The sequence below is a fragment of the Onychomys torridus genome, chromosome 7 (genome assembly GCF_903995425.1).
Source record: "Onychomys torridus chromosome 7, mOncTor1.1, whole genome shotgun sequence".
In the NCBI taxonomy this organism is placed as follows: domain Eukaryota; kingdom Metazoa; phylum Chordata; class Mammalia; order Rodentia; family Cricetidae; genus Onychomys; species Onychomys torridus.
In genome coordinates this window covers 46,834,121-46,860,572 of record NC_050449.1, presented here as the reverse complement: position 1 = coordinate 46,860,572, position 26,452 = coordinate 46,834,121, and the positions used below count along the sequence as shown (strand labels likewise).

At 43.3% G+C, this 26,452-nt stretch overlaps 1 protein-coding gene across 2 annotated transcripts in view; it reads right to left on the bottom strand.

Moving 5' to 3' along the window:
• Positions 1-1,606: 1,606 nt before the first annotated feature.
• The window catches only part of Exph5 (exophilin 5), a 76,587-nt gene continuing 51,741 nt past the window's right edge, over positions 1,607-26,452 (bottom strand). For both annotated transcript variants that reach the window (XM_036193702.1, XM_036193701.1), the window contains 3 exons: positions 22,395-22,443; positions 13,597-13,732; positions 1,607-9,202 (listed from right to left, as the gene is read on the bottom strand). In XM_036193702.1, coding sequence (XP_036049595.1) covers positions 3,939-9,202; positions 13,597-13,732; positions 22,395-22,443 — 5,449 coding nt within the window. In that variant the 3' untranslated portion in view covers positions 1,607-3,938. The remainder of the gene's footprint in view (positions 9,203-13,596; positions 13,733-22,394; positions 22,444-26,452) is intronic.

Here is a 26,452-nt window from a genome sequence, read left to right as displayed (position 1 = left end):
TTTATTTATTATATTTACATAAATATAATTATATTTAATTTTCTCCAAATCTGCATACCCACAGATATATAGTTCTACTTAAATGTATAATCACAAACAAACATACTGTGTCTGTTCAGGCTGTTTATTTCAACACAAACATTATTTTAAAGTGTCACCTTCTAACATATCCCATACTTTGGGAACAGAGCTGAGGAAAAATGCAAAAGGATTATTTGACAGTTTTGACAAAAGTGCTTACTGTGGCTTATTGTTCCAGAATAGAATATCAGGCACAAAGAGCCATCAAGTAGTAATGCAAACTGGCAAAGTAAAATATTTACATATTTATACTGTACACTAGACAGGTTATTCTACAGCTCTCCTATCGACAGTAAACTCTAAGCAATAAGGCCTGTTGGAACATACCAGCATTCGATGGAGGAACTTGTTTTTTACAGAGGCGGGAATTTTCCTGATTCTCATCTTTTCCACAACCTAAGCAGGCTTCTTTTAGCACCCTGTGGCGCATCGTCATTTCCTATACAAACTAGTTTTCTCTTTTCAGGCTTACCCTTAACCAAACTCATGTGGGTAGCAATTAGAGTCTTATTAAGATCAATGTATTTATGATGTTAGAATTAGCTATTCAGAAGGTAGTATCTAAGAGGCAGAACAATCTTATTGAACCCCATTTTAAACAAATTTAACACAATATTTATAGCTATGTGAGCCTAACGTTTAAGCAAGCTGATAACTTCCTTGGCACTTATTAATATTGATTCATTAGTGTTTTACTCCATTTACAAGAAAGTTTAATAATGATTACATATTGTAGAAAAAACAATATAAAATGACTATTATTAAAGCTACCACAGCTATGCCCAAAATGAGCATTAAAAACCAGCAGTTTACATATTACAACACAAAGAAATGTGCTATACTTCTTCAACCACGTGCTGCATAACACTATAACAGTAAAGGTGCTACTCTAGTTTTGGGAAGCTACTGTTTCCCTGATTCCTCAGCCTGACGGGCAGGTAACCTCGCACATAGTGCAGCGAGCAGTGGCTGTCAGATACCTTTTAATGTGGATAGTAATTCTATCACTGAGAGTCTGAGCTCCAAAGCATTTGTCCATTCTTACCCTCCAATCCCTCATCTGGAGCCTCAGCTTGTTGAAAAGCAAGCCAGCTCCATGCCACCTTTTGTAGCAAACATGTAGACTCAAAATATTTATTGAAACAGCATCTCATGGCGATCATTGGAAAAAAAAAAAAAAAAACAACCAACAAGATACGTTAAAGTATCTCAGAATATCTTAAAATTAAACACAAAAGTCATAATATGAGCCAGGCGGGTGGTGGCGCACGCCTTTAGTCCCAGCACTCTGGAGGCAGAGGCAGGTGGATCTCTGTGAGTTCCAGGACAGCCTGGTCTACAATGCGAGTCCCAGGAAAGGTGCAAAACTACACAGTGAAACCCTGTCTCAAAAAACCGAAAAAAACAAACAAACAAAAAAAAAAAAAAAAGAAAGAAAGAAAAGAAAAGAAAAGAAAAATGAATTTATTGGGCTTGGGGATTTAGCTCAGTGGTAGAGTGCTTGCCTAGCAAGTGTAAAGCCCTGGGTTCAGTCCTTAGCTCTGGTTAAAAAAAAGAAAGTCATAATTTATGAGTTTTACTTAAATAATCAGATAATTAGCAAAAGGAGAAGGCATACACACAACATACAGCATTAAATAAGAAATGGAATGTTGCTCTGTTTGAGTGGATAGGTTTAAGGAAAAGCTTTCATATTAGTAGCCTCACCTTCACTAGTTTTGAGTTTGATGGGACTGATATAAACTTGCTCTGTCATTTGGCTTCCAGGCCAGATGATTATGGGGGCAATAATAATATAGATCTGTCTTCCTTGCATTGGTTCCAGATCTCTATACGCTGTGCTAACACCTGTCCTTAGCTTCGGTTTATCTGGATGAACAGTGGAAAATAAAAGTATGTCGTAAAACAGCTATACAACAAGACAACCTCCATTCTGTATTGAGATCCAGGATCCCATGCTGCCTGCAGGTCTAGATCAGCCTCAGCCTCATCCATAGACCTTTGCCTTGAATTACAAGAAGAGACAGCTCCAGATGTCTATGTGGCAACTAAAGAGGTAGGAAGCCAGATGAACAATGAGTATCACAAGATATTTACAACAAATTAGGAGTTCTGAGTTAGATGTTCCTGGGGGTTTGATAGAGGGCTCAGCAGAGAGGCCAAGTGGTCCCCAGACATCACATCTGGCCCAGCATTTTAAGGACTCCTCCAAGGTTCCCACTAAATGTCCCATCAGAAGTGTCCTATTGACTCTGAGAAGCCCAGAGCTTCTTTAACCATGGATCCCCACTCTCTATGGGGTTGTATAACTAAATGCAGGGTTGAAAAAATGCCAACAGTAAAAAGTTTCTGAATGTGCACTGAACAAAAATTAATTCAAAATTAAACATAAAAAATCCTGGCAGTGCTCACCCATGGTTCATGGCATGACTTCACTGCAGCCCTGGTTCCAGCACACAGCATGCATACCTTGTACTGAGCAGAGGGAGAGGAAAGGGTTCAGGGAGAAGTCGGTAGAGGAAGGGAAGTGGGGCAGGGAACCTGATATTATTCTGTTATGAACTGCACTGCTTTTACCGCACATGCAAAGATGTCTGTTCAGATAGAAATGAACTTACAGACTTGTTATTTCTTCATTCCCCAGCTTGTGGGTGACATCACAGCTTCCTTGGATTATACTGCGTTAGATAAGCAGAGATGTCCATCTCATTAGTATATGTTTGTTTTTTATCTTAAACAAATGATAAATTTGTGTATAAGCCAGAAAACTGTTTTATGTGTATATATATATGAGGGCATGTAAAAATTCCCAGAGCTATAAAGAAATTAAGTGAGAAAAGTTTAATCAGCCACGGTCTGGGCTATAAATAAGGAAATGAGAAATGCACAGGTCTGGAGAGATGGGAACAATCAGTCGTGGAAAGAGCAGCAACAAAGCTGGTCCAAAAAAGCGCTGTCTGCTCACCTCCATCTGTTAGCTACGTCTCTGCAGCCAAACCACATTGCCTGCATCCTGTGAGCTTCACCCAAGTGTTAAGCCCGATGAAAACTTAGCCCTCCAAAGTTCAGCCAATCCCCCACAAACTATTTCAGAGAAATTCCTGAAGGCACTAATGGGACTGACCCTTCATGGTTAACCTCAACATGTACTCTAAACATGTGTGTCAAGACTCCACTACTGAAGTCAAGGGTCTTCTCCTAACAACCCCTTTATCTTGTGGCTCCAGAGAGAGTTAAGGGCACTTGCAGCTCTTGCAGAGGACCCAGGTTTGGTTGCAGCACCGTGCGACTCCTAACAACCATTGTTACTTCAGGGGCTCCAGTGCCCTCCAGTGCCTCTGTGGGCACTGCAGGAACACAGTACACATCTAATGAAGGTACTTTACCCAACTATCACTTTTCCCTGCATTATATTTAGTATCTGGAATTCAGGATGTGGACAGAGAGAGACAATACAGTTTTGCCACTGTGCTGGATAATTAACAAGTAACAAGTTTTAACATGTGCCCAAACTATTAAGTGTAAGAGATGTAAAAAAGTGATGGGAAAATGGAGCCAGGATTGGAAAGTGGTGTAGAGATGGGGTTGGGGGAAGAGGTAAGAAGGCCAAGTTCAAACACACAGGAGAAAATACCAGGAAAAACAAACAAAACCCTTCAAAACCAGCAATCATTGTTCTTAGAATTCAGAAGAAAAAAACATACACACATACAGAAAAGAAAGGAATGGGTTGTTTTGGTGTAGACACTTCCCAAACAAGATTTTCTTCTACCTGTCTATAAATTTAGACTCAGTTCAACAATGTTTTTTGGCAAAAAGCAAATTGTAGGGTATTCTATTAGACCGCTTCTTCAGTCTCATAGTTCCGACTCTTTATCGTTTTCATCCAGGTAGTACTCATCATCGGTGGTTGTGTCTGTGTCCCTGTCTGAGTCCACCGGGTCGTCCTCATAGATATTAAGTGGTCCACTTGGACATAAGCCATCTTCTGGCGACCGACCACCAGGATTCACCAGCTCTGACTGAGACAGGTTGGAAGCATTAAGGACATCATCCTTGAGGAAGCCAGGGTTCTTGAGGAAACTTGGCTTCCATAATCTTCCTTGTGTGAGTGACCGCTTGACATTCTCCAAGAAAGCCAACTGCTGCTCTTTCCCAAAAATTCCATAGTCAATAGGCCTGGAAATGGATGAGGTGGACTTGGGACCCGATCTAGTTCTATTGTTACACAAAGCCCAACTGTCACTTTCATTGGAGGTAGGAAGCTCAGAAAAAGATTTGAATCTTCGACTGTAAGCACTGTTGTGGGAAGAGTCCTCCTCAAGGGACAGTTGACTGAGAGCACTGTCAATGGAAGTGTTTTCAGAGAAGTGGCGCCCCCTGGCTTTGGGAGGATGGCTTGTGCACAGCCGATCACCATGCACATTGAAGTTTTTTAAACTCTTTGCCCTGTAGAGGTGAGGCTCAGGTTCTGACTCTGGAGATGGGGCACTGCAGTGGCGCAGCTGACAATGGGATAGGTTTATTGTGGATTTCTGCACAGATTCTAGGGGAAAGGGGGGACTCAACCTCTGGTGATGGTTAGCGCTTTTTTCTATGGGGCTGGTAAGTGTGAGCCGAGCTAGGGCTCCTGACTCTCCCAAATCCTCACTCTTTGATGGTGTTCCTAAGACACTGTTCGACTCATTCTGATGTGGTTGTGAAATGTTAGCAGACCTCTGGTTGCAGGACTGACAAGGAGGTTCCGGGTTGGCTATTGCAGTAGCTTGGAGAGGGCTTTCAGATTTGTCCACATTCATCAGGCTGCTTTCATCTGTGGACTCCGTGGATTTTACGGTAGGTTCAGGGGACAGTGGGCTGTCCTCTGACCTGCAAAGAGATAACCCTCTAAAGCCAGATTTGCTTTCACTTTGGGAGAAGAGAGTGGCTATGTGTCTCCTGGGACTTAAATCCTTAGCTGGGATTTTTCTGCTTGCTTTGGACATGGCTTCCAGTCTGTGTTTACCCGAGTATCTGTTTTCTTTTGTTTCTAGGTCGCCCATGTTGGTTTTATTCTCATTGTTTCCTCCAGGAAGTAGAGTTTGATCCCACGCCAACTTCTGTGTTTCATCTTTAACCTTCCTCCTCTCTGCTGTATTTGTCCCCTGACTTCTTGCCTGCCTGGGTTCCGAGGGCAGATCTGCTCTTCCTGACTGAGCCCCTTCAGCAAGCTGCAGTTTATGCAATGCTGGGGTTACAGCAAAGGCTGGTTCTGAGTCAGAGAGCATCTTATCAGTCAGGTTTTGGCAGTCTGATCCAGTTGTCCCACTGGCTTCCCTGGGCTGTGACCCACTAAAACTGTCATCCACAGCTACAGCCATGTAATCTCTCCAAGGATACCATCCGTTTCCTGTTGATACAGTGGCTGTACCACCTGCACATGCTCCAGAATTTCTTCTGGTTTGGGAATTTTCCACATTACCTTCTGAGTGGGCTGGGAGACCAGGGGGCCCACCATTTCCTCCTTTAGAAGGCTGTTGATGGTTTTCAGTGTTTTCTGCTCCAGCATTTTTTTCCTGAGGCAGTAATGGGCTCTGTAGAATTTGTCTTGGCAATTTCCCCCCTCTCTTTTTTCTCCTTAGTGAATCATCCATGTTTGTTTTAGCTAAGCTACCCGGGGAAATCTCTTTGGTCTTAGGTTCTCCCTTAGGAAGAGAAACATCTGGCCCCACAGAAGCCATTTCCTCCAAGGTAGATTCAGAAGCCTCCTTATTTTCAGTGCTGTGAGAACAACAGCGTGGAGCAGAGTCAACCTGCATCTTTAGGTCTTGTGGTGGAGGTATTCCTGACTGCACTTGGGCAGGACAATTTAACTCATCACGTTCTAAAGCACTAGGAAATGCTTCAGTCTTCCCTTGAAAAGCGTCTCGAAGTGAATCTGTACCTTGTGCATACTGCTGAAGGAGGCTGCAGAATTTCTTGCTGGGTTTTCTTGGTAGAGTATAATATATTGAAACCACCTCAAGACATTTCACGTTCTCTTCATCACCAGAAACAGAGAACATACTAGTTGTCTTTAACTTATGTAATGCCTTCCCACTCTCTTTTCCTGATGTGTCTGCACGCAGAGGCTTGGGGCTTTTGTTTGAAAGGGTGGACGAGCTCATTCCGGGGGCAGGCATCTCCTCAAGCTTTCCAGTGGGTTCATGAGCAAGTTCCTTTTGGTTGTGTCTTTCGGTGAAAGTACTCTCTTCAAATGATGAGTTATCTTCCAGAGAATTGAAGATTCTCCCCCAAGGCCTGGGCATTACAGCAGAAGCATCCACATCCAGGATTGGTGACTTTTCTCTTTCATCACTTCTAGCCAAGGTACATGGCTCCCCCGAAGGACAGGATATCGCCCTCTTGATGAGGAAAGGGAGTGGCCCTTTTCTAACAGAAGCCGACCTAATGGCTCTCATATCTGTCATCTTCTTGGTGGCTTCAGGCATTCCCATGATGGAATTTGAAGCATCACTCACTGATGGGGGAGAACTGGGTTGATCAGATGTGCTCTTCCCAGTCAGAACATCCACTTTATTTTTTATTTGGAAAGGAAGTGGCCCATTCCTAACTGAAGCAGACATTCTCTTATTCTCTTGCTGTCTGCTGTGTGTGAGAAAGCTGGCTGGCTTTCTTGGCAAGGTGCAATAGACTGTGCTGAGCTCAGGGGCTCTGACGCTACTTTGGTCCTCTGTGAGGCTGCTGCCTTCACTTGTGGGTGCTGCTCTATTCTCAGTCTTGGTTAGCTTCTCAATACAGGACACATGGCGTCTGACTCTTCCTTTCCCCCTCCCGTTTCTGAAGGGAGAGTACGGATGGCAGTGAACAGCATCATGCAGAAATGCAGGACCGTCATGACTCTCTTGGTTATCTGTGGAATTTATAGCCAACTGGTTATTTTGGTTCTTTGTAGCCTGGTCTTTTTCTTCTCTTTCTTCTTGAGATGGATCTTGGTCTGAAAGCCTCCTGGAGAACATGGTCATAGAAGGTATCAAAAGAGCATCAGGGAAAGAATCACTCAATGGTAAAGAATCTTGGGGCACACCTGATGGCACATCTCCAGAGTCCTGCCAGACTCTGTGCCTGGCGGCCAGCTTGCTGCCATTGGTAGAATGGGTGGAAGGATGTTGTTGACGCTCAAGGTCTAAATTAGCAGGCTCCCCTGGAGACTCTGCTTTTTGGGTAGCAGTGGGTTCAAAGCACCAGTGGTTATTTTTAATGATGCTCAAACCCTCTTCATTACTTCCTGTTTTCTGGTGACAACTTTGATTTGGGCTGGGAAGAGATGGCAGCATTGCAGGTTCTTGGATGAAAGGCAGGGAGGCTGTGGAGTCAACTTTCCTGCTCCCAGGAAACCCTTCATCTTCCTTCAGTTCGTGAGCTTTATCTCTTTGTGCTATAAGTGTTTGGGAAGTGTCTTTCCTGGAAAAGACCCTGGGGGACCTTCTGGAACTTACTGTGGCAGATTCATTAAAGGCAAACCTGTCGTTTTGGGTTAAGTGTTGGGAGTGGGCCTTTTGAAAATCAGGTAAATCATTAGCGATCACTGTCTGTGAAATAGGTTGGGGTAACCCACTTGCCTTGTTTTTCTGGCCCACCTTGTTTAGCTGTTCATTTCCTGAAATAGATTCATTCATGTCTTTCTCACTGTTCATTTCTGTGACTGGGGTGTTGGGCTGGGTTTCAGGAAGAGACAGTGATTCAGTGGAATGGCCACCAGCCACAGTAACTTCTGTAAAGTTTCTTATTGGAAGATAATCTGGCTTATTAGGGATTATTTTCTCCAAAGTAACTGTGGAGCTCGGGAAGCTGGGACTCTGAGAATTCCTTCTGGCATCAGGAATCAAGGGGAAGGAAGTTCTGAATGAGGATATTAGAGTTTGAGCCTTGCCACACAGCTCCTCATCTACAGCTATGTCTATAGGACAGTGGCCCTGCTGATAGTCCAGCCCAGAAGATTGGATGTGGCAGCTTGAGCTAGTCATGGAAAATCCATCTGGTGTGACAAAATGGGGTGGAAATTCGTTCTCATTGGCATGTGATGTGTCCATGCTCTCCAGTGGGGATGTTTGAAGATCAGATCGCCAGCAATGTGGATCCTCTTGACCTCTGAAAACATATGTTCCACAACCAGGAGAATGTGGCCTCCAGTGTTGAGAAGGGACACCGTGGTCATAAACAGATGGTGCCCTATTTGCTTCAACAGAAATCATTTCAAAGTCCCTGTCAGAAGGCAATGGCTTCCTGCCCTGGTGTAAGTCAGACCAGAAAGAATGTTCTTTCTGTTGGCTCCAAAAGGAATTCTGTCCAAATCTCTGTTCTCTGCTCTGTCTGAAGGTAGTGCTAAAGAAAGACCTTGCAAATGGGTTATTCTGATGGTAGAATGGCATGTTCTCTGAGTTCTCCAATGTGTCAGGACTCATTGCATTGTCCATGGGGGCATTTAAAGGGATGCTTTGGTGAACACTCTGTGAATGGTACAACTCATACCTCCTACTCTCCTGAAAACACTTAGGAGCCACATACTGATCAGCAGGGTCAATGTCCATTGGTGATGGTGCCCCCAGTGATTCGTCCCGATTCTGCCTATGTCTAGAAGAATCTGGCCTATTCCACATGATGGATGATAAAGGAGTTCTTTTAGGGCTTTGCTGGCGCCTTACTGGTGTAAAACTAGTCTTGTTTGGAGTAGCAGCCGGAAAGTGTAAACTCTTTGCAGTAAAACGCCCTGTGGCTGGTGAGGCTGAGCGCTGCCGGCCATCAAAGCACAAGGATGTACTGCCGAACGTATTCTTTTGCATGAAGTCCTCTTTTAAGACTCTGGGCTCCCTGGTCCTGTACATATCGTAAATTGTCTTTGTTCTGGGAGAAAAGGTTTTAAAGCCTTCTCTAGGAGTTCCTGGTCTCAGGATGTCATAGATGGACATGTTGGAAGTTTCACTGTGGTAGTTTTGGTGCCTTCCTGTGGTATGACCATGCCCGTTCCTACTCGAGTGGGAATGTTGGAACGGTGTTCTTGATCCATAGTTGAATGGCACTCTGGTATTTACTGAGCCCGCAGAGTGTTCCTGAGCTAGCTTGCTGTCCAAATCATCTAAAACTAAAGCAGACGTGAATTAATTTTTGTATATGTTTTTGTAGTTTTATAACAATTAGAGTCATTGAAGCACCCCTTCTGAGAATCATATTTTGTTATTATAAATACAACTTTAATCTGTTTTTTTTTTCCTTTTTGTTTTTTTGTGACAGGGTTTCTCAGTATATCCCTGGATGTCCTGGAACTCACTGCATAGATCAGACTGGCTTTGAACTCAGATCCATCTGCCTCTGCCTCTTGAGTGCTGGGAATAAAGGTGTGTACTGCCATCACCACCTGGCTAATATAACATTAACCTTGATCATGTTTTAATGATAATCTGACTTTTATAAGAGTGTAATACAATTTCTTTTTCTTTTCATATAGCTTTAAGGATCTAAAATTCTATTTTGGGGCTGAGGAGCTAACTCAGTCAGTAAAATGCTTGCTCTACAGCCTGAGACCTGGATTCAATCCCCAGAACTCATGGAAAGAAGCCAGAGTAGTGGCATGGACTTGTAATCCCAGTAGTGTTGGGGAGGGGTCAGAGACAGGGGGTCCTTGAAGCTCACTGACCTGTCAGTCTAGCCTAATCGGCAAACTCCAAGTCCCCGGAAGACCTCATCTCAAACAAGACAGGGATTGGAGGGCTGGCTCAGTCAGTAGAGTGGTTGCCGCACAAGCATGGAGACGAATTTAGATCCTGAGTGCCATGTAAAGGGCCAGGCATGGGAACCTGTCCCCATCGCTAGGAGGCAGAGATAGGGGGTTCCTCGAACTCACTAGATAACCAGTCTAGCCAAACAGGTTCGTTCCAGGTTCAGTGAGAGACCCTGTCACAAAAAATAAGGTGGAAGCTGGGGAGATGGCTCAGTAGTCACGTAAACCTAATGACCTCAGTCCCCAGAATCTGTATTGAGAAGCTGGATGTGGTGGCACCATCTGTAGGAGTGGCCAGTGCTCCTACAGCAAGATGGGAGGGTGAGACTAGGCCAAACATATTTTGGACCAGCCACCATGGAATATGCTACTCAATGACAGAAACAGCAAGAGAGACCCTGCTTTAAAAAGGTGGGCTGAGCGGTGGTGGCGCACGCCTGTAATCCCAGCACTCGGGAGGCAGAGGCAGGTGGATCTCTGTGAGTTTGAGGCCAGCCTAGTCTACAGAGCTAGTCCAGGACAGGCTCCAAAGCTGCAGAGAAACCCTGTCTCGAAAAACAAACAAACAAACAAACAAACAAATAAATAAAATAAAAAAATTAAAAGGTAGATGGGGAGAACTGGCTCCCAAGAGTTGCCCTTTGACCTCTTGATGCACACAATGGCACACTCGCTTCTGCACTTGTGCACACATATGCACACTGTATACAAAAAATAACTGTCTAGAAGGTAGAGAGCTGGACAGGTAGCTCAGTGGGTAAAGTGCTTACCCAGTACACACAGAGACCTGTATCCCTTGATGGCATGTTAAAAGCCTGGCACAGCTTGGCCTGCAATCTATCACTTGGGAGGCAGAGACAGGGCTGACCTGGTTGGCTAGACCAGCTGGAATCAGAGAGTTCCAGGTTCAGTGAAATAGACTACCTTAATAAATAAAGTGTAGACTGAACAAGGAAGCTATCCCATGCCAATGTGGGCCTCTCCATACATGTGCATACATGTGCAAACTCATGTGCACTCACACACATGCAAATATGCACATACACCACTCATGCATTCATACGTGAATTTAAAAAAAAAAAAGTAGAAAGCCACTTAGGAAGACAGTGTTGATCTCTGGCTACCACACACCTTCATGTCCACCGACACACACATGAACACATGCACACAAAAAGAGGTGGATAGCTCCTAAGGAACCACACACGAAGTTGACCTCTGGCCTCAGCATGCAAATGAACACACACACACACACACACACACACACACACACACACACCTGCATTCACACAAACCTTCATACACATGCGTGCACACACACAAAGTTGTATCTGTCCTAATGAATTTTAACCAGTGTCTCTCTGTGTATCTGGTGTGTTTACCCTTTGTGTAACATGGTTTAGTAGCAGAAAAGAATAATGTAGATTGCAATATTACTAGGTAAGCTGGGGATTATCAATCATGCTTCTTTCTTTCTTTTATATCACTAGGTTGCTGTAATAGTTTAATCTTTAGTCATATCATGAGACAGTAATAAAAATAAGCCTATAAACAGGATGTGATTTCTCAGTGGTCCTGTTAAGAAAACAGCATTACAGGCAAAGGTTATTACCACCTAATGTACAAATACTAAGTTGGATAAATTTGGACAATGTGTGGAACTTAAAGTTCTACACAATATCATTAAATGATATGTCAATTGTAGATTGCTTTTCCCTGACTGTAAGACAGCACTTCCTGTGTGAGGCACATAACACTAATTAATAAATACTTGTAGAACCTTACAGGGATGGCATTTTTACTATTCTTGTTTTATAAAGGAGTATGCTGAGGCAGAAAGAAATCAAGTAAAGGCTTCGGTCACTTAGTGCAGCAATTTGGACCCAGACTCTGTCTCTTGAGTTCTAATACACAAAGGCTTGAGCCACACAAAGGCTTGAGCCACGCAAAGGAGATACAGCTTCATAAGGAGGCGAAGCTGCTGTTGTCAATCAAACAATGCTGACTTTTATCTTAGGACAAGGTCCCCGAGAGGGTGGTGTCCAAGCCAGGGTCCAGTGACCTGCTTATAATATGAAGGACAAAGGCCGAGTCCACACCCAGGGCCCATTACTAAAGTCTGCCACTATGCATTGTCCAGGTTACTGCTGGCATTGCTTGGCATTGTATTTAATCATAGTAAACATTTTCCTCCATAAAAATTATAGAATTTTAATATAACTGCACTCTTCTTAAGGTTTTCAGATTTTTCTAAGACTTGCCTTATAATAGACATTATTATACTATATGTTTTATGATGACTACAAATCAATTATGCACTTATGGATGAAATATTCATTAATAAAAATCGTATCTAACACAGAAATAAGTATTTTCTAAAGTGCTGTGGTTCCGTGTCTACATAAATCTTTCCTCTGAAATGATGTAAATGACTTTCTTTAGTTATCTTATTTGCTATTTAAAGTCTTTGGTTTTTTGCTTTTTTTAACTAAAGAATCATGGGGAGTGAGACAGGTCAGCATCTGAGTGTGCACAGTGGCAATGTGTGGATGAGTAATGTGCCGACCACATCTGGGCTGGCACCAGAGGGATCTTTTCCCTTGTCTTCTGCACTGCTCTATAAGTGCTCTTGAGTTGACAGAGGACAGGATTCATCTCGATCACTAAGATCTTATGAGGAAGGGACTCTTGATGAAAAATCATTGGATTCCTACCACTGAAATAATCCACAATAAAAGTATCATTTATTCATTAAATTATCATTATCACTAAGCCAAATTATATGGCAGGAAAAAAAAAAAGAAAACAAAACTCTACAGAGTTAGTAAAATCTGTCGAAAACAAAAGATACAAATTCTTTCCTTTGAGCTGTTTATACCCTCCCCCTACACTAAAGCCTTATGTTGACCACAAACAAAAGACATTTAGGATAGAAAACACCGGGAATAGTCATTACTCGTTGGGTCCCATAACAAAATCCATCCATTCAAAGTTGTTCAGAATTTCCCATTAACTGTTTTTCTCACTACTCCAGAGGCTGGAAAGTTAGTGCCCTGCCTCCCACCATTATTCAGAGACCCATGCTAGGAGCAAAATCCTCTTCAAACAAAAGCTTCATTTGGAACAGATTTTCCCTCTGGTCCCTGCCCATCTTGCCCCAGGGTGTCCCTAGATAGAGAGTCTAACCTAAGGCTTTCATGACTGCCACTAGTCTCGTGCCATGGCAGGGATGGGGAGTTCTAGCAACAAACTGAATATGCTTCCTTACTGCAAAGCTGCTGAATGACCTTGGACTTAACTTTTCTAATGACCAGTCTTATTGTGATACAGAATAACCCAGGTAAGGTGGACCATGGTGTCAATAGTAAGATTCATGTGCATTGTGTATTCCTGGAATCCAGGTCAGTGCAGGTGAATTGTTTAAAGATTACTGGATTTCATCACAGTGGTCTATGCCCTAATCAGAAACAATAAAAGACTTTCTTAAGAACAAGCTTTATAGATGTATTTCTTTTTGACCTGAGGTAAAACATTAAACATTATTATCAGCCTGTATGTCTGTCAGTCTTTGATCTCAGAATATTTGCTTAGATTATATTTAACCACAAGGTTCTTTAAGATTCGGGTTCACAGGCTAGAATGGAATCCTCTTCAGAAAGCAAGTTCAGGCCTTGATTTGTTTAGAGCATTTTAGTACAAACTGTGAGTATTGGCCTCTGTGGTTCCTGCGATTCCCAGGGAGATCTGATTCATGAACTTACCTTGGAAAAACTCACTTTCCAGTGGAGAAGAATCCCAGGGTGGAGGCATGCCACTCTCCTCCCTCATGATGGCTGGCTTAGGGACAAACACACTGGCGACTGGTTGATTCCCAACCGGTGAGTTGTATATTTTTGCCTGTCAATTTTAAAGGAAAAAAGATAAGATTTCACATCTTCTCTAGCTAAAACACTTGTATGTTCCCCTAAAAATGTCCATGTTCTAGTCTAAGAGCTACTGATCAATTTTCTGAACATTTATGTCTCAATTTAGTGTTTTCTTGTTTTTGCCATTTATAACGGATCAGGAACTCCCCTACATGTAGCAGGAATCTTAACAGGTCTTATTAATAAAAACAAACCTGGAGCCAGGAATTGAGGTGAATGCTGGAAGATCAAAGAAGCAGAACAAGCCACAGCAACCTCACTTTGCCAGTTCTTCAGCTGATCCTGTTTCCTAAGACTGGAAGCCTCTGAGTCCTCACCCAAATGAATCTCAGCTGAACTGCTTCTCGAAAGCCTGAAAGCTTAACCAGGCTAGTTCCTGGTCCTCACACCTAATATACCCTTTTGCTTTCTGCCTTCACTCCCTGGGATTAAAGGCATGAGTCACCATGCCTGGCTGTTTCCAATGTGACCTTGAACTCACAGAGATCCAGGCAGATCTCTGTCTCTGGAATGCTAGGATTAGAGGCGTGAGTGCCACCATTTTCTAGCCTCTGTATCTAGTGGCTGTTCTCTTCTCTGACCCCAGATAAGTTTATTAGGGTCACACAATATTTTGGGGAACACAATACCACCACTCTTACATATACCCTTGTCTGCATGTTTTTGTAGATGTAGATTCCCACATCTATTATCCTACACATACTCATATGTACACTCACCTACACACATACTCATATACATGTTCCCTTATGTATATCCTCATATGCACACTCTTCTATACATACCCTCCTAGGCATGGTTCCTGTGGAAACCCACAGAAGCTATCTAGTGAGACCTTACTCAGGGTCAGAGAATCTGAGCTTGCTTTACCTGTCAGGGATGCATAATGAGATGATTTGGCCAGAGGTGTGTTTACCAAGTGTTTGGAAGGGTCTACACTTGGCTGTACAGTGTGCTTTGATCTTGCAAGGGGGGAGGTCTTTTGCCTCTCTCCTTGGCATATTATAAAAAGCCCTTTTGAATAAACCTAGGCACGACTGTCTGTTGACTCAGGGCCCTCCCCAAGCTATCCTGTCCCTGTTTTTCTTATAGTCTCTATCTTTCTACCTAATATTTCCTCATTCTTCTCTCCTCCACCCAAAAACCCTTCATAAGGTGGGAGCAGGTCAGGGCTAGACTTCCACAGACTCCCACAGGTCTCCTACACATATCCTCACATGCATGATCCCTTACACATACCCTTATATGCATATTCCCTACACACATTCATATGTACACTCCCCACACATACATCTATATGTGCAATTTCCTATACATAATTCAATGTATGTTGATTCTTTTAGTAACAATGTTAATGCAGGCTCTTATAGAATTAAGCAGGCCTTATGGGAGGAGGGTGATTCCTGGCAATCAAGAAATTAACCTTTCTCAAGTTGAGAGTATTATCTCCATGGTGCTAATGGCTGAGACTTTGGATTTCCTGACTGCATTTTCTGTAACAAGCATCACAGCTGCTATCTAGGAGGACCTTGAGTTTTGTGAACTCAAAGGGCTTCGGAAAATACAGTGTTTCTAATCCAGAGGTTATACTGATTGACGGAACAGAGAGGAGACAGAGAGAGACTGAAAACAGGTGACCTGAAACAGAAGGAGGGAAAGGACCAGAGGGAAGAGGACAGGGGAAGGGGGTGAGCAGGGGACGAGGGGCAAGACCGAGGAAGCGTGAAAATGCCGGAGCAGAACTCATCACAGTCATGGTAATTGTTTTTGAAAAATCAAATGATATTTCAAGACAAAGAAAAGACGAATGGGGGACCTGCTGTCCCCACCCCAGCCCTGAGCAGACTTAGTAGTTCTGAAATGAAGGGGTTGAAAGGTAAGATCTTGCATATCTTTTTAAACTACTGCTACTTTTAAAGGATTTAGGAGACAGATACAAAGCTAAAGTTGTATTCCTTAAGACAAACAACTCGTGGGGGGCCCAAGTCCTTCTGATCGAGGCCCAGCCCGTGGACGGTGTGAGGCCGGTAGCGGCCCCCGGCGCGCCGGGCCCGGGTCTTCCCGGAGTCGGGTTGCTTGGGAATGCAGCCCAAAGCGGGTGGTAAACTCCATCTAAGGCTAAATACCGGCACGAGACCGATAGTCAACAAGTACCGTAAGGGAAAGTTGAAAAGAACTTTGAAGAGAGAGTTCAAGAGGGCGTGAAACCGTTAAGAGGTAAACGGGTGGGGTCCGCGCAGTCCGCCCGGAGGATTCAACCCGGCGGCGCGAGTCCGGCCGTGCCGGCGGTTTAAAAACAAACAAACAAACAAAAAACAACTAGCAAGTGTTCATGCTGACATCAAATTCAATTACTGTCCTACTTACAAGCGTGGTTTGTCTTCATGACATTGGGACAGTTATCCACGCCACATTTTCACTGTCCTAGGGGAGAACCCCACCTGCAGTTCCTTCATCCAACTGGCTCTGTCAGGCCAGTCTCCTGCCTCAGTCATCTTGCCTGGTGGGATCCCTGAGAGGACTGGCAGCTGTGGTCCTTTCCTGTCTCTGTATTTCCAGCTCACTCTGCTACCCAGTCCTTGCCTTTTGAGTCACTTGGCTCCCTAGTGTCTGCTTCACTTCACCTAACATCTTATCTTGCCTATAAAGCTGAAGCCCACAGGCCTAACCCTGCCGAGGCCCTGATTTTTAAATTCCTTCACCACAGGCTGAAAGTCCAGGTCCTCTTGTCCCTCCTACCCCCTTGTTTCTCCCAGAAGCCTGCCCAGATCTCACTGACCTGTGTGTGTTTGTGGCTCTATGGGCATAAGGAATACTCACAGATGGGGCTTGTTAACAAAGACACAATACTCCCATGGAAATCTATTCCTTATTGGATATAACCTATCACACAAATATAAAAATATAAAGTAAACAAAAAGAACAAAACTTTGACTATAGATACCCATTAGAGATAAGAGAGCTGAAAGATAATCACTTGAAAAACTGGTTAAAGTTAATTCTTTTATCCCTAGAGTATGAAGAGGCTTCTCTTTTGTACTCTGCCATGGCTCTTCAATTTTCTAGTTTTGTTTTACTGTTTTGAGACAGGGTCTCACTTTGTAGCCCAGGCTGACTTGGAACTCACTAGGTGGCCCACCAGGCTGGTCTCAACTTCCCAGCAATTTTCCTGCCCCAGTCTCTCAAATGATTAGAGGTGTGCACCACAACACTGGCTCAGTTCTCCATTTTAATAACAACTTGTTATAGATGCTTTAAGTCCATTATGCCCAAATCCATAGTTTTGATACTTGGTATAGAACGGGCTTACTGGATAAAAGTCACCAAGTACAAATTTTGGATTTCCTTTATGCAGACCAGAGTACATGCCTGTGGCCTCCTGGGTCATGATTTTGCATAGCAAACATTACGGTGCAATGGAAAATATGTGTACTGGGTGCTCAAGTGAGAGATGAGCCTCTGTAGGGTGGAACCAGGTTCTTTTCATTAATACCAACCCTACACACTCAACATATCCACGTTACTTCTGGTAGAGAGATGTGAACTGAATGACTGAGAAAAATACCAAGATCTTACTAACATGCAGCTTTAACTCTGAAGCTGATCGATGGTTGGTACCAGGCATAAAGAGGGCCAAATATCATCTTTGCTCTACAGATGCTTTTTATTTAAGCAATATGGGAGAGATTATCTGTAGTTGTTTTCTTACAAGTGGATACTGATTATCAAAGGCATTATTTTAAGGACTTTGAGTGGGATATTTCTCAGTATTTTAGCAATCCCATGAAGTCAGTACAATTATTGTCTCCACCTTCAGGAAACTGAAATTTCAAGAGGCCATGCCATTTGTTTAGGTCCCACTGGAGCAGGGAGAGGATTCATTCCCAGGGTGTTGGATTTTAGAATTCTACCAAATCTCACTGCTCCTGGTAGGCTCCCACAGTTTTGGCCTATCAGTATGCTCTATCCAGGTAATAGGGATTTTCTTCAGCTAAACACAGGCCCCACCGTACCCTGGGAGCAGCCACAGTCCCTTGTGACCCAGATCAGACATTGATCCTCAGTTGGGGCTCACTCAGTCTTGCCCTCTTCGCTTGCAGAGTCACCACAGAATAAGAAGTTTATTTCCCCTTCTTGGCTAAGAGAATCGACTTTGAACACCTCTTTACAGCAAAATCATGGCAAAGCACATTCCCAACTTTTGATGTCAGCCTTTCTTTCTCTCTGTCCAGATTTCCTGGGCTCCAAGCTTTGACACACACAGTGTCCCAAATATCAAAGACTTGGCCGAGTGGTGGTGGTGGTGGTGGTGGTGGTGGTGGTGCACGCCTTTAATCCCAGCACTCGGGAGGCAGAGCCAGGCGGATCTTTGTGAGTTCAAGGCCAGCCTGGGCTACAGAGTGAGTCACAGACTTCTCCACCTTGGTCCTTGTATCCTTGATTTTTGCTCTTTCTCACCCTTTTCTCTTAGAAATGGCTATTCATCCTCCAAAGTGCAGGTATTACTTCCTTCACAGGAGCCTGTTTCAACTCTCCCCACCAGAATTTTTACACCCTTCTGGAATTTCACATTGCAGCCTCATGCTCAGAGTTTGGTCTCTTTTCATTTTTCTCTCAGGATTCAAAGACAGATGAGTCAGATTCTGGAGACGGCCAGCCTCCAGAGGTAGTAAGAACGCAGTGCATCCTCATGTATATCAGGAACACCAACAAACACGTAGTCGGCAAGGGGTGATTACTGCCAATTTCAAGATGCTCCCCTCTACAACCCCAGCAATAATTTCTCCTTCTGGACTTCTCTAAAATATTTTTAAAAATTTGTGTGTGGGAGTGATAGCGTGATGTGTGCATGTATGTGCATGTGTGTGTGCATGTAGATGTTACTGTCTTGTTAAATAAGAAACACAGAGCCAAATACAGAGTTAATAACCAAGAGGTTACCCATGTGTGCACCTACCAAAGTCAGGAGGATGTAGTGTCTTCCTCTATCAAATTCCACATTATTCTCCCATCTCTCACTAACTCTGAAGTTCACCATTTTGGCTGGACTGGCTGGCTAGTGAGCTCTATGATCCACTTGTTTCCACCTCCCAATGCTGGGGTCATAGGCATGTAACCTGGCTCTTACGTAGGAACTCAGAATTTGAACTCAGGTCCTATGCTTATGCAGCCAAGTGTTCTTCCCCACAGAGCCACCTCCCTAGCCCCTCTAATACATCTCTTTTCTACTCATCTGCTACCAACATTCTTATTTTTTAACACAATTACTTACTCATTAAAAAAAATAATAATTACGGGCTGGAGAGATGACTCAGCAGTTAAGAGCACTGGCTATTCTTCCAGAGGGCCTGGGTTCAATTTCCAGCACCCACATGGTTGCTAAAAACTGTCTGGAACTCCAGTTCCAAGGGATCCAGTGTCTTCTTCTGACCTCTGTGGGCACTGCATGCATGGGGGAGAGGGTCCAGATGCACATGCAGGTAAAACATCATACATAAAATAAAAATAAATAAATCTTTAAAACTGTTTATTTATTTGAGGGTATGTGTACCATGGCATGTACGTGGAAGTCAGAAGACAACTCGTGGGAATCAGGTCTCTCATTCCACCATGTGGGGTCCCCTGAGCTATCTTGCCAGCCCTCAGTTACTTTTTTTTTTTTTTTTTTTTTTTTTCCAAGACAGGGTTTCCCTGTGTAGCTTTGCACCTTTCCTGGATCTCACTTTGTAGCCCAGGCTATCCTCCAACTCACAAAGATCCGCCTGCCTCTGCCTCCGAGGGCTGGGATTAAAGGCGTGTGCCACTATGGCCCGGCCCTCAGTTACTTTTTAATACTATACTTCTTGTATCTTTTCTCCTAGGATCATTTTAACAACTCTGCGATCTAGTTAAGGATCACCCCCATTTGGGGGATAAAGCAAGCAAATTTCAGCTAAGTGTCTTACTGATGTCACAGGAATGACTTAGGGTAGTGGTAGCTCTTCACCCTGGTCTAACCTGAGCCCAAACCCTGATCAGTAACCCTTGCTAATGCACATATCTACACGACAATCTGTCTGAAAGGAGGAACCTCACCTTAAACACACCCTCCCCTCCCGTGTGGAGTGACACTTTGCACGTAGTTATGAACGGACTTCTGACATGCCAGGATAGAAAACCACACAGGGGAGGTTACTAGTAAAAATGACAACAGAATTGAGCTATTGAAAACATTTTCCACTCAGGAGGCAGAGGTAGGGTGGTCTACAGAGTGAGTTCCAGGACAGCCTGAGCAACACAGATAAACCCTGTCTTGGGTGGTGGGGGAGGAAGAAAAATTTTCTCTATTAGGACCCAGAAAAGTATGTTGGAGGGAGGATGGCATAGTGGTTACACATAAGTGATACCTGGGCTTTGCCCAGGAAAATGTCTACATCAGTGGTTCTCAACCTGTGGGTCTCAACCCCTTTGGGAGTCACAGGACCCTTTCACAGGGGTCGCTGTAAATCAGATGTCCTGCATATCAGATATTTACATTACAATTCATAACAGTAGCAAAGTTACAGTTGTAAAGTAGCAACAAAAATAATTTTACGGTTGGGGCAGGTCACATGAGGAACTGTATTAAAGGGTCGCAGCATCAGGAAGGTTCAGAACCACTGGCGTACATCTGCTCTAGGCAAATGACTTAACCTTCTTGTGCCTTAGTGACTTTGTTGGTAAAATGAAACTAAGAACAATAACAGAGCAATACTTCCTATGCTGAGAACGCTGGCTGATTGAACAGCTGGGAACCACTGAGGATGGGGGGCCAGGTCCCCCATACCGACCGTTTCCATTCTTGGGTTCTAAAGAATTTTCTGGAAAACTCCTGGTAGCGTGTTGAACTCGTGAGCCAGGCAGGTTCCCCACAGGACATTGTACGATGCTGGCTTTCAGGAAACAGGGAACATAAAAGCCGCTGAATGAAATGAGCCCTTTTACACGCCTTCAATGCCCTCTGCTGATACCGTCTGCAGTGTTGACATGACTAGACAAACAAAAGCTCCTGACAGAGGGTGACCTTCAAACATCTGAGAGCTTCCTAGGGTGGTCAAACCTGCAGAGCAGCTGTGCGAGCTGGAACCCACGCCGCCTGATCTTATCAAATGCCTTCGTAAAGTCAACAAATTAAAATTTCAAGGTGCTCCTGGATTTGTTCTGTGTCTCCTTTCTGGCAGAGATCACAGTCAGCAACATGCTCTGGGCTCTGTGGCTTAAAAATCATGTGTTTATTTCTGCTTTCAGGTCCTGGACACATATGCTATCCCAGATAGGGGTACATACAACATGCAGAAACCTGAGATGCTATCTACGCCACATTGGAGAGGTGTCCCTCCAGATACAGTGCTGGTGGCAGCAAGCTAAGCTAGAATGTGTTCAGAAAACTAAGAATAATTAGCTGGCCCAGGTCACATTTTTTTTTTTTTTCTTTTTATAGCTTGTGGTAGCCTTCAGCTATGTAGGAGAGGCTGCTGTGAACTTTGGATCCTCCTGCCTCCACCTCCCAAGTGTTGGAATTATAGACATGCATTACCACATAGTGGGTTTGTCTGATGCACGCACATACAAGTGTGCATGTTTGTGTGCATGTGCGTGTGTGTTTTGAGACACAGTCTCATATAGCCCAGGCTCAGGCTAGTCTTGAACTTGCGATGCATACAGAGTAGGGAGGTGCTGTTACACATCCTGCAGTATACCAGACAGCGCCCTCACAGAGCAAGATTCAACTGAAAATGTCCATGGTGCTGAGTCTGAGAGGAATCTTGAGCTAGCTAGGTAATCTCTAAATTTCCATCTACTACCAAGCATCCAGTGTTTCTGAAATTCTTTGTCTCTTTTAAGTTGTGCAAATGTTTAATTAGCAATTGCCGTCTCTTGTGAGAGGAGGGTCATTCAATCAACACTAACATCCCTGTACCATTCCTGCCCAGCTGCCTATCAACTGGTGGGAAATTCATCACCCCAGATCCTGTGGCATCAACAGTCAACTTCCAGGATGCCACACATAATTCTGGCTTTAGGCAGAAATTCTATTCTTTCCTTTTTTTTTTTTTTTTTTTAACCAGTGGTTGCTTCATGTCAATCTCACTTGCTCACTGGCAAGTCCCTTCCATGCTAACAGTTCATTGAAATAGTTCATTGAAAGCGGCAACCAGGGTTCTGAAAGGAAAATATCTGCTGATCCTCAGATTGGAGTTTCAAATCCTAAGAATGCTATGTTAACTCTGCTGCTTTATATAATACAGGCACCCACATTGCTTTTTCTAGAAACTCTGCATCTCCTTCCTATCCCTAGACTCATAAACATCGGAGGATGCTCAAACATTTCTCCAGGAAAACCGAGCGTACAGAGCATCTAGGACCATGGTCTTGTCTTCTTAGAAAACAGAAGTAGAGGTAGATAGAGCACATGCCACCCCAGTCCACAGCTGAGTTAGGGTGAAGTCTCTGCAGGTAGCAGCTCACTGGGGTCTGTCTATAAAGAGAGAGTGTCAGGGCGGGCCAGCTAGAGGCACCACTGACTTCCAGCTGTGCAGTTTCTGACACAGCTTTCTAATTTGACTCTAGGATTTGCCTTTGGTTCTCAGGATGGATACTCAATGGATACTCACCACCGTTGTCTCCCTCACAGACACAGAAGGTCCTACACGGTCATCATACCTGTGGGAAGAATTTGAAATCATTTCTTTGAAGAGGTTGACTTTCACCAGGAAGGAAAACCAGTAGCACATTTACCGTTACATGCCAATATCAAGAGAAGATAAGATGTATTCCTAATGCGCTATAGGAGGACATCTCTTGGTTAGTGCATCATTGAGCAAAATTTCAGAAAACTTTTGCTGTGGTTAGTTAGAACTGATGTTCCTGCCTTTGCCACCCAAGTAGACTTGCATTTGAGCACAGCGTAAAAACATGTAACAAACTGTCTACAGCTGCTCAGTGTTTATTACATGTTCGACATTGATTTTCCTCAGACAACCCATGGTGTGTGATCATGGCTGTTCCCGTTTGTTATAAAATAAAATGCAGGGAAGTTGGGAGACACAGCTCAAAAAGTAGTTAGTGTCCAGGGTGAGAACTAGATTCAGATTCACTAAATTTATAGTTGTCCTTTACCAGCAGAGTACAAGGACTTTTCTTGCAAATAGAAACATTTCTATTTCTGGGCATTTATATTTTAAAGAGCAATTACATCAGGGCCAGAATTAATTCATAAAAACCATTTAAAAAATAAACCTTATAAAAATTGCTCCCGGGTGATTTTGTTCATAAAGATGCCCAGCTTAACATGACATTATTTTGGAGATAAGCAAGTATGTTTTCAACGTTTCTCTCAATTCAACAATAAAGAGACAATGTTACAATTCCTAAGTCCAAAACTGAGGTATGGGCTGGCAACATGGCTCAGCAGGTAAAGGCACCTGCCACCAACCCTGCCGACCAGAGTCAGATCCCATATGGTGGAGAAAGAACCAGCTCCCACAAAGTGTGCTCTGACCCTCATACACACCTTGTGGTATGCACATGCCCTACCCCCCATGTACACAAAATAAATAAATATAAAAATGAAAAGACAGACGTTGAGCTCAGCGATCTATAGTCCTGTGCCGAGGCGTGTTCTTCCTGATCCTGATTCAGGGTTAGTAGACTGTCATGACTCACAGCTCTTTGTGAAAGTAGGCCACCTCCTCCTCCAAGGCAGCAGCAAGGGACTCAAGAGTTACACAAGTTGGGACTGTGGATTCGAACGGTCAAAAGTGGCTGAGCAACAGCTGTCCACCACTTCGTGGTTAGTGAAAGTCGACCATAAAAGCTGGGAGACCAACGGTTTCATATTTTAAAGATATCCAGAGCTGCTTTATAGTTGATCTCAGATTTTGAACAGAAATTGAATTAATGTGGATTTTTTTTTCATACTATCCTGAAATATTAGTTCTACTAATAATATCTGCATGTTAAACACAGGTCAGGATTCCTTACCCAGTGGGCTTGGGACCAGAAGTGTTTCAATTTTTCATTCCTTCCCTCCCCCCTCATCTTTCTCTCCCTCCCTTCTTTTCTTTCTTTCATTATTTTTTTTTTCTTTTTTTGAGCTGAGGATCGAACCCAGGTCCTTGTGCTTGCCAGGCAAGTGCTCTACCACTGAGCTAAATCTCCAATAATAATCTTTAATTATTTTTTAAGTACTGGGATCCACTGTAGGGTCTCACACATGTTGGACAAGTGCTCGACTACAGAGCTCTACCTCCTTTCCTCCCTTCCCTCTCTCCTTCTCTCCCTCCCTCCCTCCCTTCCTCCTTTCCTTTCTCTCTCCCTCCTTTCCTCCCTTCCTCCTTCCCTCCCTCCCTCCCTTCCTCCCTCCCTCCCTCCCTCCCTCCCTCCCTCCTTCCCTTCCTGTCTCTTTGTTTTGTTTTTAAAACAAGGTCTCACTCAGTTGCCTGGACTCTATCTGACTCAGATTTTTAAGTATCTAGAATTACATTCCTGCCTGTGCCACCAAGCCCAGCTCTGTTTACTTTTAAAATTTGAATATTTGCAACTAATTAATGAGATGAGTTGGCGATGGGACCCAAGTATAAACACAAAATTCATTTATGTGTCAGAAACATCTTACACACAGTGCCTGACGATGACATAATCGGACTGCAGGTCATGAGATTGGATGTGGAACTTTCTATTTGTTGGATCACCAACAGATTCAGATTTTGGGAGGTGGACAGTGAGGGCTCATCCAGTAAAGGCACTTACCGTCAAGCATGGTGGCCTGAGTTCAACCCCCAGAGCCCACACAGTAGAAGGAAAGAACAGACTAAGGCAAGTTGTCCCTCTGACCTCCACTCCACACGTGCGCTATAGCACACAGGCCCCACCAACTCAATAAATAATAAATAAACAAATAAACAAACAAATACATGTAAACATCATTTAAAACTTCAAATTTGAGGTTTCTGGATTGGGGTGGATGCATTGTATTTATTCACTTGCCTTGTGGATCAAAGTTTTGCTATGCTTCTCTTGTTGGCCTGAACTTATTATGTAAATCAGGCAGGTCTTGAACTTGCCACAATCCTGCATCTGCCTCCTGAGATTACAGGAGTGTGTTGCCTCATCTGCTTTTATTCCTCCCCTGTCTACACCTGTTGAAGTTACATTCCTCCTACAAGCTGTGCACACAAACTAGTATTGCTTTGAAATCTTTGAAGGAAACAAATATGGCTGAAACAGAAACCTGTAGTTAGAGTTTTCCTGCCTGGCCCAGTCAGGACAAATCTCTCTTACCCGCCAGTCCCACAGTCACTCAGACCCAACCAAGAAAGCACACAAAAACTTATATTGTTTACAAACTGTATGGCCGTGGCAGGCTGCTTGTTATCTACCTTTTCTATCTTAAATTAACCCATTTCTGTTAGTCTATACTTTGCCACATGGCTTGTGGCTTACCAGTGTCTTTACATGTTGCTTTTCATGGCGGTGGCTGGTGGTGTCTCTCTCCAACCTTCTACTTCCCAGAATTCTCTTCTCTCTTGTCCCGCCTATACTTCCTGCCTGGCCACTGGCCAATCAGAACTTTATTTACACAGAGCGATATCCACAGCACTTCCCCTTTTCTTCTTTTTTAAGGAAGGTTTTAACTTTTACATAGTACAATTACATATAACAAAACAATTATCAAGCAAGAATTACAGTTACAATATTAAAGAAGATACCCTATCTATCTTATATTTGTGAGTCTAAGGTTTTATATCTAACTTATCTTTTTTAATTGAGGAAATTATAACTATCTAGTCTTCAACCACATCAAAGACCTCAGAAGGATATAATATTACCTGAGAACCGGGAGAAGGATGTACACATTTTTCAGGAGTCTTGTAAGAGTAGACAGAGACAGCTGGCAGCCTGGACAGTCACCTAATGTTTCTCAGTATCGTTGGTGCATTCAAATTGGCTACAGGCCTAGAGTATCTGACAGACCATTTTCAGAAGCAGGAATTCTGAAAGACCATCTTACCCTGTCTTGGCAAAGTATGGTGGTCGCTTTCATTGTGTCCCGCTTGTCCAGAAAGGACAGCATTTGTACTGTCAGCAGTTGAGGCAAGGGCAGTTCTTTGCCCAGTAGGCCATTTTGTACCAAGAAGACAAACTTCCAAATGGAAATGTCTTAGAAGCCCAACATTCTCTCGGGATCAAATTGGTGCTGTCAGGAGCAATTGTGTCTCACTGTCCAGAAAGTCTAAATTTTATAAACATTTTAAATGCCATATTCTGAAGGTCTTTGAAGTATTTGAAGATTACCTATCTATCTGAAATATCTCTGTGTATACCTAGAAGACTTAACTAACATGGCTATAAGTATGATTATCCTAGATGATTAATTATTAATCTATTTTTAATTATCCATTACAATTTTAAATGAGCTATACAAACATAATACCTTAAACAAGAGTAGAAATATACACACAGTATAACAAAATTAACTTTAAGTTTGTATCAATAGACTAAAATCTATACCAATGTAAAACATTTTAAACAAGTTGTTGCTCTTTAGAAGTAAGTTCCTTTATCTACCCTTTCATCCTATTATATCTATATCATATCCCCCTTTCTTCTTTAGAAAGAGATCTCATTTATAATCAACCTGCTTTAAAGAAAAATATTGGTTTTTCTCTGT